The 16926-nt window shown below is 43.7% G+C and overlaps 1 protein-coding gene across 5 annotated transcripts in view; it reads left to right on the top strand.

Moving 5' to 3' along the window:
• The window catches only part of GRIA3 (glutamate ionotropic receptor AMPA type subunit 3), a 152750-nt gene that overhangs the window by 95893 nt on the left and 39931 nt on the right, over positions 1 to 16926 (top strand). For 4 of the 5 annotated variants that reach the window (XR_008749678.1, XM_055818051.1, XM_055818050.1 and 1 more), the window contains exons 8-11: positions 80 to 184; positions 1548 to 1655; positions 2765 to 2971; positions 12619 to 12995. Coding sequence is in view for 4 of the 5 variants with exons in the window: in XM_055818051.1 (XP_055674026.1) it covers positions 80 to 184; positions 1548 to 1655; positions 2765 to 2971; positions 12619 to 12995 (797 nt within the window). In the remaining variant the exon portion in view is untranslated. The remainder of the gene's footprint in view (positions 1 to 79; positions 185 to 1547; positions 1656 to 2764; positions 2972 to 12618; positions 12996 to 16926) is intronic. The other variant, XM_055818052.1, reaches the window with a different exon arrangement.

Genomic DNA, 16926 nt, shown 5'->3' with positions numbered 1-16926 from the left:
CAGAGAGGAAAAAAATCTTTTTATTAAATAAAAGAAAATCTTTTATTAAAATGGGTTTTTTTCTGTTTATTCCCTTAAGGTGCAAGTTCAAGGAATGACGGGGAACATCCAGTTCGACACCTATGGGCGGAGAACAAATTACACAATTGATGTGTATGAAATGAAAGCCAGTGGATCACGGAAGGTGAGTTTCAAGATATGCATCCACATTTCACATCTTCACAACTATTGAATATATTTCACGAATAGTTCACAAACTAATGAAACTCAAAAATACCACACAGACACTGTAATAACAGGACCCTGAGGAAACCCCACCTTCTTGCAGTCTTCCCTGTCCCAGGAACCTCATTCTATTCTGTTCCTGGACCAAACAACTCACCCTGCTTGATATCTGCATTGGTTTCCATGTCAGCTTCAGACCCCGCTTCTTCTCTTAAAATCCTTCTGGAGCTTTTCCACTGCCAAGCATAATACCTGCTGTCATGGTCCTGTGCTCAGCCCTATCCCCTAAACTCCCCTCCATCTTTCCCTTCCTCTTCGTAACAGGCCTTGGAGCTGTGGTGAAGCTGGAGCCCGTGTATTTCAGAAACCTTCAGAAATTAACAGAAAATAAGTTTGGGTTTAATTAGGATTTGCTACTCGCATTCTATTGTCTCCTAAATAAAGGATAGATCCTAGTGGGATAGTTGCTTAGGTCCCTGTTATAAAAGAAATTCAGGGCAGATTTTCAAAAATCATTAGGTAGATGGGATCTCAGGAGTATCAAGAGAAGAATCTTTGTGGCCGAGGCACATAAATCCACCTGATGTCACCTGGCTATAGGTACCTGACCTGCTTGGTCACTGCTGAGACTCCATAAACTCCTCTGCACATATTAGATAACAAAATACCTCTGGTCCTGTCCCAGCCATTCAGCTTAGGTTTACAGAGCAGACAAAAGCGTTACTTCTGTGTTGTGCAGAAATGCAAAAAGGAGTGTAGTAGCATAGCAATGTAGCGACCGCACCACGAAGGTCAGTGCAAGGCAGCCGACAGATAGTCCCCTCGTGGGTTTTGTACCCCACGCTGAGGGTAGTGCTGCTGTGCTGGCATTGCTAGCGATGTCTGTGCACCCTCTCTAAAGCTAGCTCGGGTGCCTCTGCAGGGACTGCCTTCGCTGGCCGAACCGCAGCAGAATACGGACAAAAATCACAAAATCAAAGAATTTTACTCAGAGTGCTGTGCAGTTTATTCCTAGTTTACAGTATATTATTATGCTGTGGATACATAGGATTTTTTTCCACAGGCACCGTGATGATGTGGATTTAGAGAGAACTTCGTATGTATTTTCACTTGGATTTGGCTTGTATTTATTTGCATGTGGGCTTGAGAACATTGTTTCTTTAAGGAAATTAAATAAAAGGTAGGTAATGTAGTCCTTTAATGGCAAAAATGTTGCATGAATAAGGGTTGCAAAGCCTTATATTTTGACAGCTCATGTGACAAGTGCGTGCACCACAGCCTTGTGAACATATGTAATGAGGTAACAATCTCTATTTTTATAGGCTGGTTATTGGAACGAATATGAAAGATTTGTGCCAGCTTTAGATCAGCTTCCCTCTAATGACACTTCATCTGTGGAGAACAGAACTATAGTAGTCACTACCATCTTGGTAAGTTTTATGTTCTTAGTGTGTTTGTGTTTAGGAAAAAAGACACATGGCTCCTAAGGTGTGTTAGACACCTCGCCAGGAGGCAGATGTTGAATGCGATGTGACTTCAAGTGGCTGAGAAGTTCGGCATCTTTGACCCTGCAAACTCCTATGTGTATCAGTAAGTTTACTCACAGGAGGAGCTCGCTGAGCTTGACATTGCACTTTGCTGCTTCTCAAACACTTGAACTCAATCAAATGCCTCACAGAACTGAAGTTATTATGCATGTATGTAAATGACTGCAGGATCTGGCCTTCCTGCTGTAGGGTCAAATCTTGCACCCCTCACTCAGGTACAGCTCCTGTAAACTCAACCCCTGTGGACTGAGTAAGGGTGGCACAGTGGAGCCTGTAGAGAACTGGAACTGCTCTAGCACTGGGTGAAAAGCGACCTACACCTGTGCAATTCCAAAGGAGTAAAGCTCTTCCTCTTTCTCATAAACAGCAGCACCTGGGTCAGCCCCAATGCCTCTGGCAGATGTGTTCTGTACAGCATTGTTTGTGACTTTTATGCCTGTTGCAATTCTACTAAGCATGAGCCAATTTTATGTTCCTGAAGCATTGTATTTTATACTCCTATGGATTTAGCGAGATATAATCAGCGTTTCAGCTAGAATTTTCTAAGAAAGCTGAGGGAATTTAGTGACAAAAATTGCTACTGAGGATTTTAGCCTAGCTTCCCTTGGGCTGCTTTGAAAATATCTCCATCAGAGCCCCATTCTAGGCCACTGGGGCCTTAGGAAATTGTTTTGATGGTACAGGTGTTGGGTATGTCAGTTCTTTGAACGCTAAAACCTGAATTATTACTACGGTGATGCTATTTGACTGTCTCATCAGGCCTAATTCTGCAAAGAAAAGTGTAACTTTGTTAAGTGGAATAGTCCTGTTGTCTGTAGGATCAGCCAAGGATTTTTAAATTGCAGAAGTCTGTCTTTCTAATTTCTGTACCAAAGCAGGAGATATTGTAAATACTTGCCAGTAATATAAAGGATAGTAACAGCTCTCGTTTTGTATGTTTTAAAGCTGTATTTTACATTCATAGACTTTTGATCTTTACTTTTGTTTCAAAGGAATCACCATATGTAATGTATAAGAAAAACCATGAACAACTAGAAGGGAATGAGAGATATGAAGGATATTGTGTAGACTTAGCTTCTGAAATAGCAAAACATGTTGGAATAAAATACAAACTGTCAATTGTTGGAGATGGGAAATATGGAGCTAGGGACCCTGAGACTAAGATATGGAATGGCATGGTGGGTGAACTGGTCTATGGGGTAAGTTTCTCTTAACCTTCATTTTAATGTTCTTCATTAAAAAGTTATGCTCAAAGTTAATAAACTGCAAAATAAAGATCATCTGTTTGAATACCACCTTTAAAATTCTAGATATTTCTTTGTAGTGCCATTTTTATAGTCTGCTTTTCTAATCGTTTCATTGCAGGAAAGTGTGACTTTTTTACTGCTTGCTGTTGTTCTCCAAATCAGAGTTCAGAAGTGGCACTGGGCAAATTGCAAATTCTTGTCTACAGCAGAATTTCCAATTTGCCCTTCATATGCTGCTTCTGCATTTGCCATGTCTCCTTTTTCTCTGTCAGTCTTGTAAGCGCTGGGAGGGTGCCCCTCCCGTTAAAGGTCTGATCCTATGATGCTGGCCCTCATTGGATCACTGATGCCACTTTTGTTTGAGCAGAGGCTAAAGGCTCGGTTAGCCCCATGGTTGCTTTTCAGGGTAAGAAGCAATGCAGGTGTGAAATCACGGACATCTTTCTTTCTTTTTAAACCCTGGGTTTGGCTTTAAAAATCAACTGTCAAACCAAAAAAAAAAAGTCTTAATCGATTGCATTCCTCCTTATATTTCTATATTGGGTGTACATTGCTTTGTTTGGTAAGAACAAAAACAGTCTGGAATTGCCATTTTAGAAACTTCTTTGAAAATGAGAATTTTGGAATACAGATAAACCAGATGGAAGGGGGAGAAAATTGGCTTTGCAGAAAAGAATTTACAAGCTGATATTTCATCATTGCTTTTTTTCCCCCAAATGCTAATGAGATGATTTGTGATTCCGCCCAAATCTTCTTTACAGTTTATTTTTAACAAGCTTTCCTTTATTAAAAATATCTGAGCAGAAGTGAGTATTTCAATTGCCTCCTTTTGTTCCATGGCTGAGTGTAATTTCTAAAAGTCACCTCAGAATTTCTGTGGTATAACATAACATCATTCTTGCAAAATGTTTGGTGAGATAATTCTTTTCCAATGAATCAGTCTTTTTAAGGTAATTGCTAGATTTGCAGAATTTTATTCATTCTGGAGCAGTCAGTCCTGATTGGCTTATTACATACTTGGTAGCCTATTCGACTTCAAAATATTTTATATAAGCAACAGTGGGTTTGTAGTCTTGTGTTAAGGGGAGGGAGGGGAATCTACTGATTAGAGACATTAAACAGGGGCCTGGATCCCTAGGTTGTATCTTCATTTCCCTGTTGCACTGAGGTTTGACGTTATGCAAATCTTCTGAACTCCCCATGCCTCAGATATGGGAAACCAGTGTTACCTCTTGGAGAGTACAAGTACCTCGAGAACCTCAGAAGCAAGGGTTTAGTTTAGTTGCAAGCATAATTACACCGCAGTGCAAACCTAAACCCTCAGTTTCCCCGTGTGTGGTTCAAGAAATATCAAGAGTATTAGCTGTAATTGGATCCTTCTGATATATTTGCAAGTACCAAGCAGTGGAATGGTTTATTCCCTTAAAAAAATAATCATACCATATGCAAAAGGCATGAGAAAAGAGAAACTGAAATTACTGCCAACAGCCAGGGCACAGGGACCGTCTGCACCAGGGGAGGAAAGGTGTGATATGGGGTGCTGCCTCTGGGACTTGAGCCGTGTAGGATTGGCCAGTGTAGCTGCCATACCATGCAAGATCCGTCCGGATAAAGGGCCACAGAAATGATCAGAGGCTGGAGCACCTCTCCTGCGAGGAAGGGTTGGGAGAGTTGGGGTTGTTCAGCCTGGAGAAGGCTCCCGGGAGACCTCGGAGCAGCCTGCCAGTACTTAAAGGGGGCTTATAAGAAAGGTGGGGAACAGGGTTTTTAGCAGGGCCTGTTGTGATAGGACGGGGTAATGGTTTTAAACTACAAGAGGGTAAATTTACACTTAATATAGGTAAGAAGTTTTTTACAATGAGGGTGGTGAAACACTGGCACAGGTTGCCAAGAAGGTGGTGGATGCCCCATCCCTGGAAACATCCAAGGCCAGGTTGGACAGGGCTCTGAGCAACCTGATCTAGTTGAAGATGTCCCTGCACATTGCAGGGGTTGGGCTCGGTGGCCTTTAAAGGTCCCTTCCAGCCCAAACCACTCCGTGATTCCATGATAAACAGGTTGGCTACAGCTGCCTTTTCCACAGCGCCCTGGGACGAGCCCAGCTCTGCCTCCTTAGCATCACACTGAGCCCTAGCCGCTTCCCCTTGACCTGACCGTGCTTGTGACCTTCCCACACCACCAAAAAACAGCCTCACAGGCACAATGGACCATTCCTTAAAACAACCCCAAGCCCACCCTGCCATTGTCATTTTCCTTTGCAAAAAAGCTCTGATCCTTTGTATTCCGAAGCACAGTTTTCATCTGTGTTTTCTCATTAATGAAAAAGTGAGGAATGTTTCCCTCCCTGACCCCCAACAGCTCCTCTCCTCACTGCAAGCTCGGTTACTGAAGCCTCTTCGCTGCAGTGCTCAATTATTCAAAGGTCAGATGCATCCCGTGAGGTTTGACTGTAGACCCAGGTTAATGCTCACAGCCCAGCGCTGCTGAGCTAGCTCCCCATCCTGCCGAGCTGAACTTCTGAGCCAGCAAGCCACGCAGAAATCCACCTGGCTTTCTGTAAGCAGGGAAAACAGCCCTCCAGACCCTTTCCCAGCCCTGTCTGCAAACATCATGAAATACCCTTGGCCTCTTTCTCCATCTGTCGAGAGAGGGCTGTGTACCACACTCACAAGGATGTGCACGCAGCCCTTTGAAGCTGAAAAGTGCTCTGGAAGTGCTAATTATTTGGAGCGAGCACCTCATTTATGTGCTGATTTTCCTTTATGTCTCAGGGGCTTAAAACTCTATTAGGGAGCTAAAACTGTACGTTACCCCTAATGCCCCTGTGAGCCTTGTCTGCAAAATGACTATCATCTTTGGCTCCTCTGGATTCCATTTCGGGAAAACAAGAGGGAGATTAGGTTATAAATGCCTTTATTAGCATGTATGGAAGACAGGCGTGGGGAGATAAAAGAGGCCTGATTGGGTTTGGTACCAGGTACCCAGCAGCTGAGCTGTGGCAGAAAACACAGTCTTTCAGACTGCGTTTCTCTCAGGTGATAAACGGTGACCCATCATCTGTCAAACACAGCGTTTCCTGACCCAGCGAGCTTCTCACCACCACCTGGCGCTGCTGGGGGATCTTACCAAGCTTTTTGAATACTGTGCCCTTTTTTGCATAGCCCCATGCATGCAACTCTTCTGAAATAGCTCTTAGGACAGTCACAGGAAGTGAATGGCTTGTCATTTTAATGCCAAACCCCTAATTAACTGTACTTAATGTATACTGTGTGCCAGTTCGTTGTTACTGTCGCACTTGCCTCCTGTGGGATGCGGTGTAGAGGCAGGACAGAACGTGCAGCCGGGTCCTTGCAGCCTCCACACCACTGGGTCGGAGGGCTCCAGGTGGCGAGGGGTGGGAAGGGGCTCCGGGTGCAGGGGTGCTGTGTCACAGCCCTGATCCCGCTTCCAGACTAGCTGGAGGTCTGCATTAACTCAGTTAACTGGGACAGTCCCAAGAGTTGCACGTTACTGGGGATACACACACTGAAATACTTCCCATTAGAAGTTCTCCCTCCCCTGTCTCCCATCATGTCAGGGCTGGTTGGAGGGTGTGGAAGCCTGCCATGCCCTAGGACCCCCCCAAAGGTGAGGACAGGCTCAGCTGGCCCTCTTGGACCTTTCCTTCTGGCTTTGCAATGGAAAATTTGTACAAATGAACGTGGTTACAGAGAAGGGCTTGCTCTGTGGCAGCGTGGGGGACACAGCCCTGGAGGCAGGGAGTTCTGGCCCAGCAGGTATTCCCAAACCGCTTTGCTTCCAACAGGAGAAGCCAGGAATTGTGTTAGAGAGTACACAACAGGACCTTGTAGTTTGTTAGCAATTTTCAAACAGCGGTGGTAGTAATAATAATTGATAATTATAATAATTAGATTTGACATTAAAATGAGATTTGTTTGATTTTTCATAAATCAAAAAATGCCAGTTCAGGTGGAAGAAAACCTTAGTTTTGCCATTTCACACTGATGGCGCCGAAAGATTCTTCTTCCTACCAGGAGAAACCTACCAATTCAAGCCCTATTATTTTTTAAACTACGATAGATTCCTAAAACACAGTCGAAATTTTTGACGGCATAAAAAGAGGAAAAGTGTAAAGCTTTTTTCCTGGACCTTTTAGAAGAGGGAAGTAGGTAAATCATTCTCAGACTGGGAGACTGAATCACTATTGAAATCTAACCAGTGAAGCAAACCAGCAAGGCAAGTGCTGTGTCCCCCTGTGATGCCCCGCTGGCGACATGCCGCGGGCTGGGGCTGCTGAGCAGCAGCACCTCCCTCTGCGCCCACCCGCAGGGCCGATGCTCGGGGCTTTGTACCCACCAGCTGCTCAGCACCAGACAGTGCTCTTTTCTCCTCTGTAGGCTTTTAGTTCTTCTTTCCCTTTTAAAGCAGGCTGCTGTTCTTCCTTCCCTGTTCAGCCAGGGAAAGCAGTCCCTCCCTGGGCCTGATGCTTTTCACAGCGCTGAGGCTAATTGGTAGTAGGTTTAACACAGATCTTAATTGTAACTACAAATGCTTTGGGAGTGGAAAGAGCAGCCAGACCTTACGGCCTTTAAAAGCACTCCTCAGGTAAAAAGACAAGGTCTTTACAAAAACCTTTCAGTATGTAAAATAGCGTAAAGGAATGAAGCAGGGATATAAAGGACAGGCAGTCCCCCGAACACGGGCAGCCTCCGCAGTCTGTCGGAGCGGGACCACCTACACATCTCCCCGCCTTGAACAAACCAACTGCCTGGCATGGCGCTGGCCTCTCGGCAGCAGCAGAAAGGCTACAGACGGCGTATGCACCCTCTGAAACGTAGCGGAGAGGAAGACTTTAATTTGATTCCTAATTCTCCTCAATTCTCTTAGCCTGTGGCAGAGCCTGACGGTGCCACGCGCGGGAGAAGCTGGCCCTTTGCCCCTCGCCCTCGGCTTCTGCACGGGGGAAGCCCAGGCAGGGGGCTCAGCCTCTTGTCCTGCACACACGCGGACAGATGCAGGACCCCTGCCCAGGCAGCTGCTGAGCCGTGGTGGCACCGGCCACGTTGGGGGACAGGACCCCAGCGCTGGCACAGAGCTGCAGACAGGGTCATGGGCTCCGGCTGACCCATGTCCGAGCACAGGCAGAAGCAACACGTGCATGTCTGCAGCTGACAGAGCAGATGTACCCTTAATTACTGCATCTGCACACAGCAGTAGTGTCTCAGAAGGAACTGTGGGCAGCCAGGGAAAGCATGCGTGGGCTTAACCTTGGCAAACTACAGCAGGCAAGGCCAGCTGCATTCTTAACACCTTAATGCCTTTTTGCGCTGCTCAGCTACTACACGTTAAGACTTCAATGCAGCATGTTGCTGGTCGGGTATCAGCTGTTGGTTTTAAGTAAGTGTGAGCTAACGTGTTAAAAACACATTGTGCCCATGACCTGGCCCCTCAACACGCCCTGATATCCTTGGGTTACTGGACCCTACAAAGTAGCTTTTACCAGCAGCTACTATGGGTGATGTGTTGCTCTGACACCCTTTCTGATACCTGGGAACCTCAGGCTGCACTGAGAAGTCCTAAAACGTGCTCAGTCAGTCATCATTCCATCTTCTGACACCACTGTATACCTGCAGGCAGCACTTCTGGGGTGCCTGGAGGTCTGGTTCCCCATGGAAATTGGGCAGCATCCCTCTGCTCTGCGCACAGGCTGAGTGCTGGCTGGCTTCCCGTCACACAAAGGTCTTGCAAAGTCACCACAGCTCAGACCCACGGCTTGAAAAGTGACCCACTAGCAGAGAAATTATTCCGTTTGGCAAGCATGAATGGCCAGAAGCACGTAGAGGCAGGAGCACAGCCGGTAGCTCTTGCTGTCCCTGGTGTATGGCTTTGAAGTTAGGAAGACTGATCTTTAGGTCTGTAAGCAGAAGAATTCGATCCCTCCTTTTGGATTACAGAGGTGGAACATCCCATTGTTTTTCTTTCTCCATGCAGAGGGATATTTCCATTTGCTGGTTTTTCTCCCTCTCCTTAAGAGTCTTGAGGTTTGCAGCCCCTGGGGTCAGCTTTGAAGAGAGTGGTAGTGCCTCTGTGCTGTGTCCTCTCTAAATCCATCCCTCCCACACTACCAGGCAAAGACAGAACAAGCCTCAGAGGAATCCATGACATTTCTCGCCCGGCTCAAATGCAGTGAAGATGATGTTTGAAACGCCATTAGTCATGAGTGATTAGCAAAGCTTAGTTGTTGAGGTTCTCAAACCCCCCTCCAGTTCAGGGCACGGTTGTGCTTGTGTTCTTTTTCATCGAGCTCAATTTTTATGGGTTCTGCTTATCTGCAGCCATAACAGGGAGGGAAATTCACTACTGTGCTGCAATTATTAATGATCCTTTAGGGTGCTTAGAGCTCTCCATAAGCTCTCCATTTCAAATACTATATCTCCAAATAAATAAGCAAAGAGCGACCTGCTTTTTAAGGTCTTTAGTGCAACTAACATTCAAGGGAGTGGTGGGGGAACTGGATTGTATCCAGGCTGGGGTGCTGGATTGTAGCTGGTCCGCTCTCAGTGCCCTGGTTGTTGATGGTTTCCTGAAACCCTGTGTCTGAACCCGTGCTTGTTCCCTCTGCAGAAAACAATTGCTGCTGTATTCACTTAAGGCACGAGGGTGTTTGTTGGTGTTTCCAGTATACTGGACACCTATCAAAAATGGGAGGAAAGCAGGAAGACAGAAATGTATCAGAAAAATAAATAGTTGTAACCCTTGTAATATTAAATGAAATTTGAAATCATTTACAAAGAAATCCACACTGTGTGATACAAACGAGGACACGGCAACAATCAGGCCTTTTAAAAGTGATTTGTCTGTGCTTCAGCACAGCATCAGCTTCATCCCCTCAAAGACCCCACAGGAGCATCCTGCATGAACTCATGTGCTCAGGAGGAAGATACAGGCTTTATTGCATGCTGCATCAGCACTTAGGAAGAGCTCCACCGTGTCTACTTTGGCAATTAAAATATTACTTTGGGAGAATTAAATTTCTCCGAGTCCAGGAAAACCCTACAGAAACCAAATGCTCTTTTAGCTGATCCAGCCGTTTGCGCCCTGATGAGCTGTTCCAGGGCTGGCTGTCCCTGTGCAGCAGTGCCCGGCAGTACGGCACCCGCCTGCCCGCTAAGCTTCACCTCCTGTGGAATTACTGCTAGCTTTCCGCAGGGGTCCGGATCCCTTAAGCTTCCTTTAATAAGGATTAATTTGTAGGTGCCTCATGAGTTCAACACAAAATACAGTAGCCATGGTCAAAGCGCTAGCCGTGGACTCTGACTTTGTTTAAAGGTGATATTCTGTGTGGTTCTCACACTTGCTGGCTGCAGGCACCTGATGTTTAACAGTAGCTCCGCAAGCAGCAGCTACAGGACAAATACATGTGTTGGGGGAATTATCAGTGAGCAAGTCCCAACATAATCCAGTCCCTTTACCACACCATGCCCACGTCCCTCCACGTCTATTACTTCGGCAATTAACACATTCATCTGCAAAGCCAGTAGGCACCCACACCCAAAGGCAGCTGGCATTTTCAGGTTTTGTATTCAAGCCGGGTGAAGCTAGATTTTTGCAGTAAGTGGCCACAAATGAGGCGAAGGGTTTCTCCTCAAGGAAAGCGGGAAAGGCGATGTCCCAGTATGCCGTGAATGTCTGAAGGGGGGGAGAGGGGCTGTGAGAGGGTGTGCCAAGGGCCACGGTTTCCCAGTGGCTTCCTCATGTGCACAGGCATGGTCTGGTCTGATTATTCCAAGCAGGGAACTTGTACCTTGTGGCTACACGTACCAGTACAAACTGTTGATGCTGCGGAGTGGCTGAAGCAAATGTAGAGGTGGTGTGCAGGGGGGGACTCCCCGGTGCGGGGGGCGGCTTGCTGCGGGGAGGGCCGTGGGGGACCAGCACATCTGCCATTAGCTTCAGCCCTTAAACTGGGAGAGTGCCTCGGGCATGGCTGCACAGTGCCACCGAGGCACCAGCTGGCACAGCCTGTGGCACTGAGCTGAGCCTTACGAGAAGCCTTCCCCATTTCTGCTTATTAAACTTAAAAAACCCAAAAAAATAGACCCAACTAACTAGGAGGAGGAACAAGTCAGATATTCATGGAAGTCACATGCATCATCATCAGATTTACATAAAGGCATATTCAGTTACTTTATGGCACTGATTTTAATCACTTCTTGTGAACGTTCCCTATTTTATTCAAATTTCTACTGAGCCAGGTTTTATTTTTCCACCAGAAAGAGAGGCATACTTACTAGTATGGAAACAAAAATATGATTTAAAAGGTGCACAATGGTTTAGGTACTAGTAAGTTAAACTGTCCATAAGAATATTTTTTTCTTTCTCAAATTCTTAATTACCAATGAAAGGCCATCTTTAAAACTGTCAATAACATGAGTTAGTGTTCAAAATAGAACAATACAAAAGAAGTGTATGTAGACTCCCATAACAGTAATTTTTAAATGGAAAGGGCTTTTTTTTAACATTCTAGTCCACTCCATTGCAAATACTGACCCCTGCTTTGGTACTTGGCTGAATCAAGGCTGGATTAGCTGAACAGCATGACTTGAATCTTTCTGGCATTAGAAATACAGATGCAATCAAATATCTTGAAAATCTGTTCTGGAATGTTATTTTTCATCGGGTAACTAAGTAATTTTTTTACTTCACATTCTTACCCTCCCATGGAGTCCAACAAATTTTGATCGAAGGGAAGGGTATGGGTTCAGGGTATACCACCACCCTGGTGAGTGGCAGATGCAATGAGATGAGATTTTGCTTCCAGATGACAAAGCCCCAGAGCATGATCTGCGTTATAGATCTATGGAGCTAAGTTCTGTAACATAGGGTGGTATACGTTGTACTGAAAAATACTACTCAGCGTTCTTCTCAGATAACCCAGGCTGTTGGCTTCTCTGGGACTCACAAATCTGTATTACTGTTCTTCAGTGACCACAGAAAGGGTGGACTCTCTGCATCCTATCCCCCCGCTATTTTACCATCTTCTGTTCTTCCTTGCAATGGGGTTTCAAAGGAGTATATGAGCGGTAGCACCCAAATGCAGCTGAAATTCTGTAACTGATTACTTATCTTAAGTTCCTATTAAAGATCCTGGACTAATCTGTAAGGCAAGAGAGTTTGCTGAGAGAATGGAAAAGAGAAAATTAAAATACAGCAAACATAATTTGCCCCAAGTCTTCAATACAGGTGGATGGATAGAGACCATTACTAGAAATGGACATTTTTGTAGTTGCCATCCCTCTCCCTGTTCAGTTTGTGTAGCGTTTATTCATCCATTTTAACTAATAGAAACATAAATACATGTTGGTACATCATTGCCTCGTTGTGAGGCCCTTGCATAGATTTGATTGTAATTTTTCTTGTTAATAATCTTCTGTCAATATCGTGCAGTCCTTTAACTTCAGTACTGCAAAACAGGCTGCAAAGAAAATGTTTCCTACTTACTCTTGTAATTAATCATCTTATTAATTAGCCTGAGACTCTAGATTGTGATTATGTTGTAACCGTTCAGTGACTAACTTTGGTTTGTTTTCCCTTTTCAGAGAGCAGATATAGCTGTTGCCCCCCTCACCATTACATTGGTGCGAGAAGAAGTCATAGACTTTTCCAAACCCTTTATGAGCCTGGGCATCTCCATCATGATCAAGAAGCCTCAGAAATCTAAACCGGGCGTATTCTCTTTCCTGGATCCTTTGGCTTATGAAATTTGGATGTGTATAGTCTTTGCTTACATTGGCGTCAGCGTAGTTCTTTTCCTAGTCAGCAGATTCAGCCCTTACGAATGGCACTTGGAAGACAGCAGTGAAGAACCACGTGACCCTCAGAATCCTCCCGACCCTCCAAATGAGTTTGGAATATTTAACAGCCTTTGGTTTTCCCTGGGTGCCTTTATGCAGCAAGGATGCGATATTTCTCCAAGGTTTGTTCCATATCACTCCATCACCTTTTTGCATTTTATGGTCATTTTCTGATGCCATGGTGCATATATGTTACTTTTTCAAATTTCTTTTTAATTCCAAATTTTTTTTTATTTTGACATTCCATTCAATGCTGAGCATCATCATCAAGCCACCATGCTTGCTAGCATTTACCTCCAGAGTGAGTAGCATTGCTTTATAATGCCATTTATGCATTTCTGCCGAACTTATATACACCATGTTGAGGCTGTAAAATGCATGGGGTTTTCTGTTTTCGGCAATGCTTGGAGGGCTACCGTGTTTTTGCTGCATATCTCATTTTACGGTCATCTCCTTGGTGCATATAACATTTTCTGCTTTGCAAAATAAGAATTGTTTATTTTAAACACTCACATGCAACAGCACTTTAAAACACTTCCACTCCCGTCATGGCTTCTGCTAGTCTTTTTACTTGCTTTTGCACCTGATTTCTCTAGTTTGTTCTTCCTGAACCATCCTTTCATCTATTATTAATTTGCTTACCACTGTCTTTCGTATGTTTGGGTCTCCATATGTGCCTCTCTAACAGTTACTGCGTACTGCCCTGGATGTGTATTGTTATTTCAGTCCGATCTAACCTGCTGTCCCTGTGTTCGTAGTCAATATGGTTAATAAGCATTGCCGGTTTCCATAAAGATTTTTCTTATTCATGAATACAATCTTTCTGAATAAGGCTGTAGGAAAACATGTTTGATATTAGTTCCAATTTAACAGAGAGCACTGGTATTAACTGTTGTAGAATATTTCTTTTTTAAATGAGTGTGTTGAAAACCACCAGACAATAGCAAAGTTCTCCCTAATTGAACAATACATACCACAAATGTTTTTTGAGTTTTATATATATAAAATATTCCTATATTTACACTGGTGAAATACTTCAGTAATGTGCCTCTGATAAGCAGTAGAATTAACTGGTTTCTTAGTGACGGAGCACTAGTTACATTTTGTATGACGATATTTTAATAACCAGTTTACAGCTATTTTAGTAATTTTAGTAATTTTAGTAATTATACCTATTTAGTACAAAAAATACCTGCTTAGTACAAACAGGATGCGTTTTTTCCCTTTAACTAGGTTGCTAATTAAAGCAAGAAAGATCTTTTATAATACTGATGGTTCTATTTATATATTGATGATCCTAATATTGATATTTTCTAATATTTGAAATACCCCTTGTTGATGTCCGTCTCTGAGTACCTTTTCAATACCCAAATCATTGAAAAGTTTCCCGGTCCGTATAGTGGTGGGGATCTTGAGTGGCCTCACTGAAGCAGGTCCAGGACAAACCTTCCATGAGCTTTCATGGGCAAGATCATGATTTTACCTGTTATCATGTAATGATGATCCTTTAAGTTCACAGTCACTGCACATTCAAATCTAATGATCACAGCGAAATCCAGGACTTTCAGAGGTACTGGCATATGCCTGCTGGTATTTGATGCAATTCATGCATATGTTTTAAAAGGCTTGATAGCTGCAATTAGATGTCATACTGATTGACAGATGTGTATAATATGCTGTGTAAAACACACACACATTTTTGCCTAGTATGACCGTGCGTTAGTTTTCGCAGTTGTCGGTGTTTGGGCGTGCTGCCTCACTGTGTAGCTGTTAACCTTCCCCTCCTGTTTGCTTTCTGCTTTGTGCCTAAATTTGGTCTTGAAACTTTGCCCCTCTGCTTGCCATTGAAGGTGATGAGTAGCAATAACATTTAAATTGCTGTTGACCATGTGTGCGCCCAATCTAAAGGACCGGGAAATAAGCACTGGGACATCACATGGAAAGCTGCAGGCATTGCACTGTTTCCGCTGGGTCTGGTTATCGACAGGTCAATAGCAGTACACAGGGGGTGTGAAGCTCTCATGTGACTCTGACGTCTTCGGCCGTTCACCTTATATAACGAGTGGAACATATTCTACTTTTTTTTTCAATACTACGATGATAAGTGCCTTGGAAATACCTACCGGGGAAAAAAAAAAAAAAAAAAAAAAAGAGAGAGAGAGCAGTAAAGCTATTTATTTTATCTGTCCATCAGAAGCTGTTAGCTCAGTTATTATGGCCCTCGTTTGAATACATTGCCCAGTTATTTTGTTATCTTTCGTGATAACACAGTCTGGGCAGTTACATGCATCATTACTGAAAAAAAACAAGAAATTTAATACTTTGGTTTAAATTCCAGAAACATTGTTCCTTTGAACGGTATTTAAGTTGATTAAATGTCAAATTTCTTTTCCGTAGAAGGGACTATTCCCAAGTATTCTGTTCTTAATTCGTATCTTTGTAAGGTTATGCCATTTACAGTACATTGACTATATGAATGTTTCATACTATTTTATTGCCATTAAAAGGGGCTTCATTCTTTCATTGTGAGTTTTGTCTGAATAAATTTCTTATATGAGAGCGTGCAGCACTTGTAGAGAGATGCCGACAAGCAGTCTGGAGAGATCACTTTTGTACTTGCTGATAAAGGCTCTTTCAGCTGCCTTTGTGTGGAACAGCTGTGACATCTAATGACTAGTTAGATCTATCCTCGGTGAGTATGCTGTGTGGATATTCCAGAGGATATATCCCTATACTCTCCTCTCTGTATTTAATAGGAGTCATCTAAGCGGAATCAGATAGCAGCCAAAGGATGGGGGTTAGCGCATCCCTTGATGGAATCAACATTTGTTCCAGCAGTTTTGTTCTGCTATCAAAGGCTGCTGTGTTTTCTGCATAGTGAGCTAAAGCATTGAAAATTCACTTTTGATGGATCAAAAGTAGATTATTAAACTCGCTTTAATGTAAGATGTGTACAGCAAATGGAATCAGGAGAAAACACAGTCAAATCTGTAACACTGTTCTGAGCGAGAGTATCTTTGAAATCTCTGTGAGAGCATGTGTTTTCATTTTGCTCTTTATTCATGTGGAACAAAGAGGCTAGATTAATTAATTGCTGATGGAAAAAGACAGGGGTTTCATTAAAAATTATCTCATGAGGCTGGTCATTTAAGAGGGTGTATTTCTAGATCCCTGTTTTCACAGCAGAAGACTCAAGAGACTCCTATTAAAGGCCATGGGAATGACTTTGTGGGACTTTCAGAACAGCAGCGAGAGCTGGCTATGTCTGAAACTCCCACCGCCAGTTCCTATGATGGAAGAAGCATCTCAAGGCAGCGCTTTAGATGCTGTTATTGCCTGTGTCCTGTCCCAGCGGGTGAGGCGAGGGCCGCCTGGCAGCAGAGGTAGGGGGCTGGCCGAGCGTCTGAGCGAGGGACCTTGCTGTGGTGGCCACCTACCGTGTGCTCAGAGGGCCAAGGGATTCTAGACAAGGGGAGCTGGCACCACAAAGACCTGCAGGGCTATTTGTCAATATAGCAACCGCCTTGTATCGAGCAGAAGAGCCCGATTAAAAATTGAGTAGTGCGAGCAGCTGTGTGCTATAGGAAATCAAATGCGTTTTGTGGCCATGAGTAGAAACAAAATTCAAGCTATTCTGATAAGTAAATGAGGTTTTGTTCGAATGTATTATTCTCCTGGAAACTGAATGTGAATTTGAATATTTATTTTGTTTTTCTCTTGTTACTAATTTGTTCTTATTTGACTCCATGCTTCCTTTTAAATTTCCTCTCAAGGTATGCACTCTTCCTGTTTACTTGCTTTTGAAAACACCGTCTGACCTTGTTTTGATAATTGAGTTATAATTCTGTTATTCCAGGTCTTTGTTACTGCTCTCATTTGTCAACATGCTAATTTGCTTTAAAATAATGTCGTGCAAAGTACCTGTTTATTGAGGTAATTTGGAAAATGACATGTTGAGATAAAGCATTAGTTGTTTGCTGTTAAATTACAACACTGCACACTTGGACAGGTATGTCTTCATCAGAAAAAGTGGCACTGGTATTAAAAGCTGCG

The sequence above is a fragment of the Falco peregrinus genome, chromosome 13 (genome assembly GCF_023634155.1).
Source record: "Falco peregrinus isolate bFalPer1 chromosome 13, bFalPer1.pri, whole genome shotgun sequence".
In the NCBI taxonomy this organism is placed as follows: Eukaryota; Metazoa; Chordata; class Aves; order Falconiformes; family Falconidae; genus Falco; species Falco peregrinus.
Note: the sequence above shows the minus strand (reverse complement) of the source record. Positions and strands in the feature narration are given on the sequence as shown.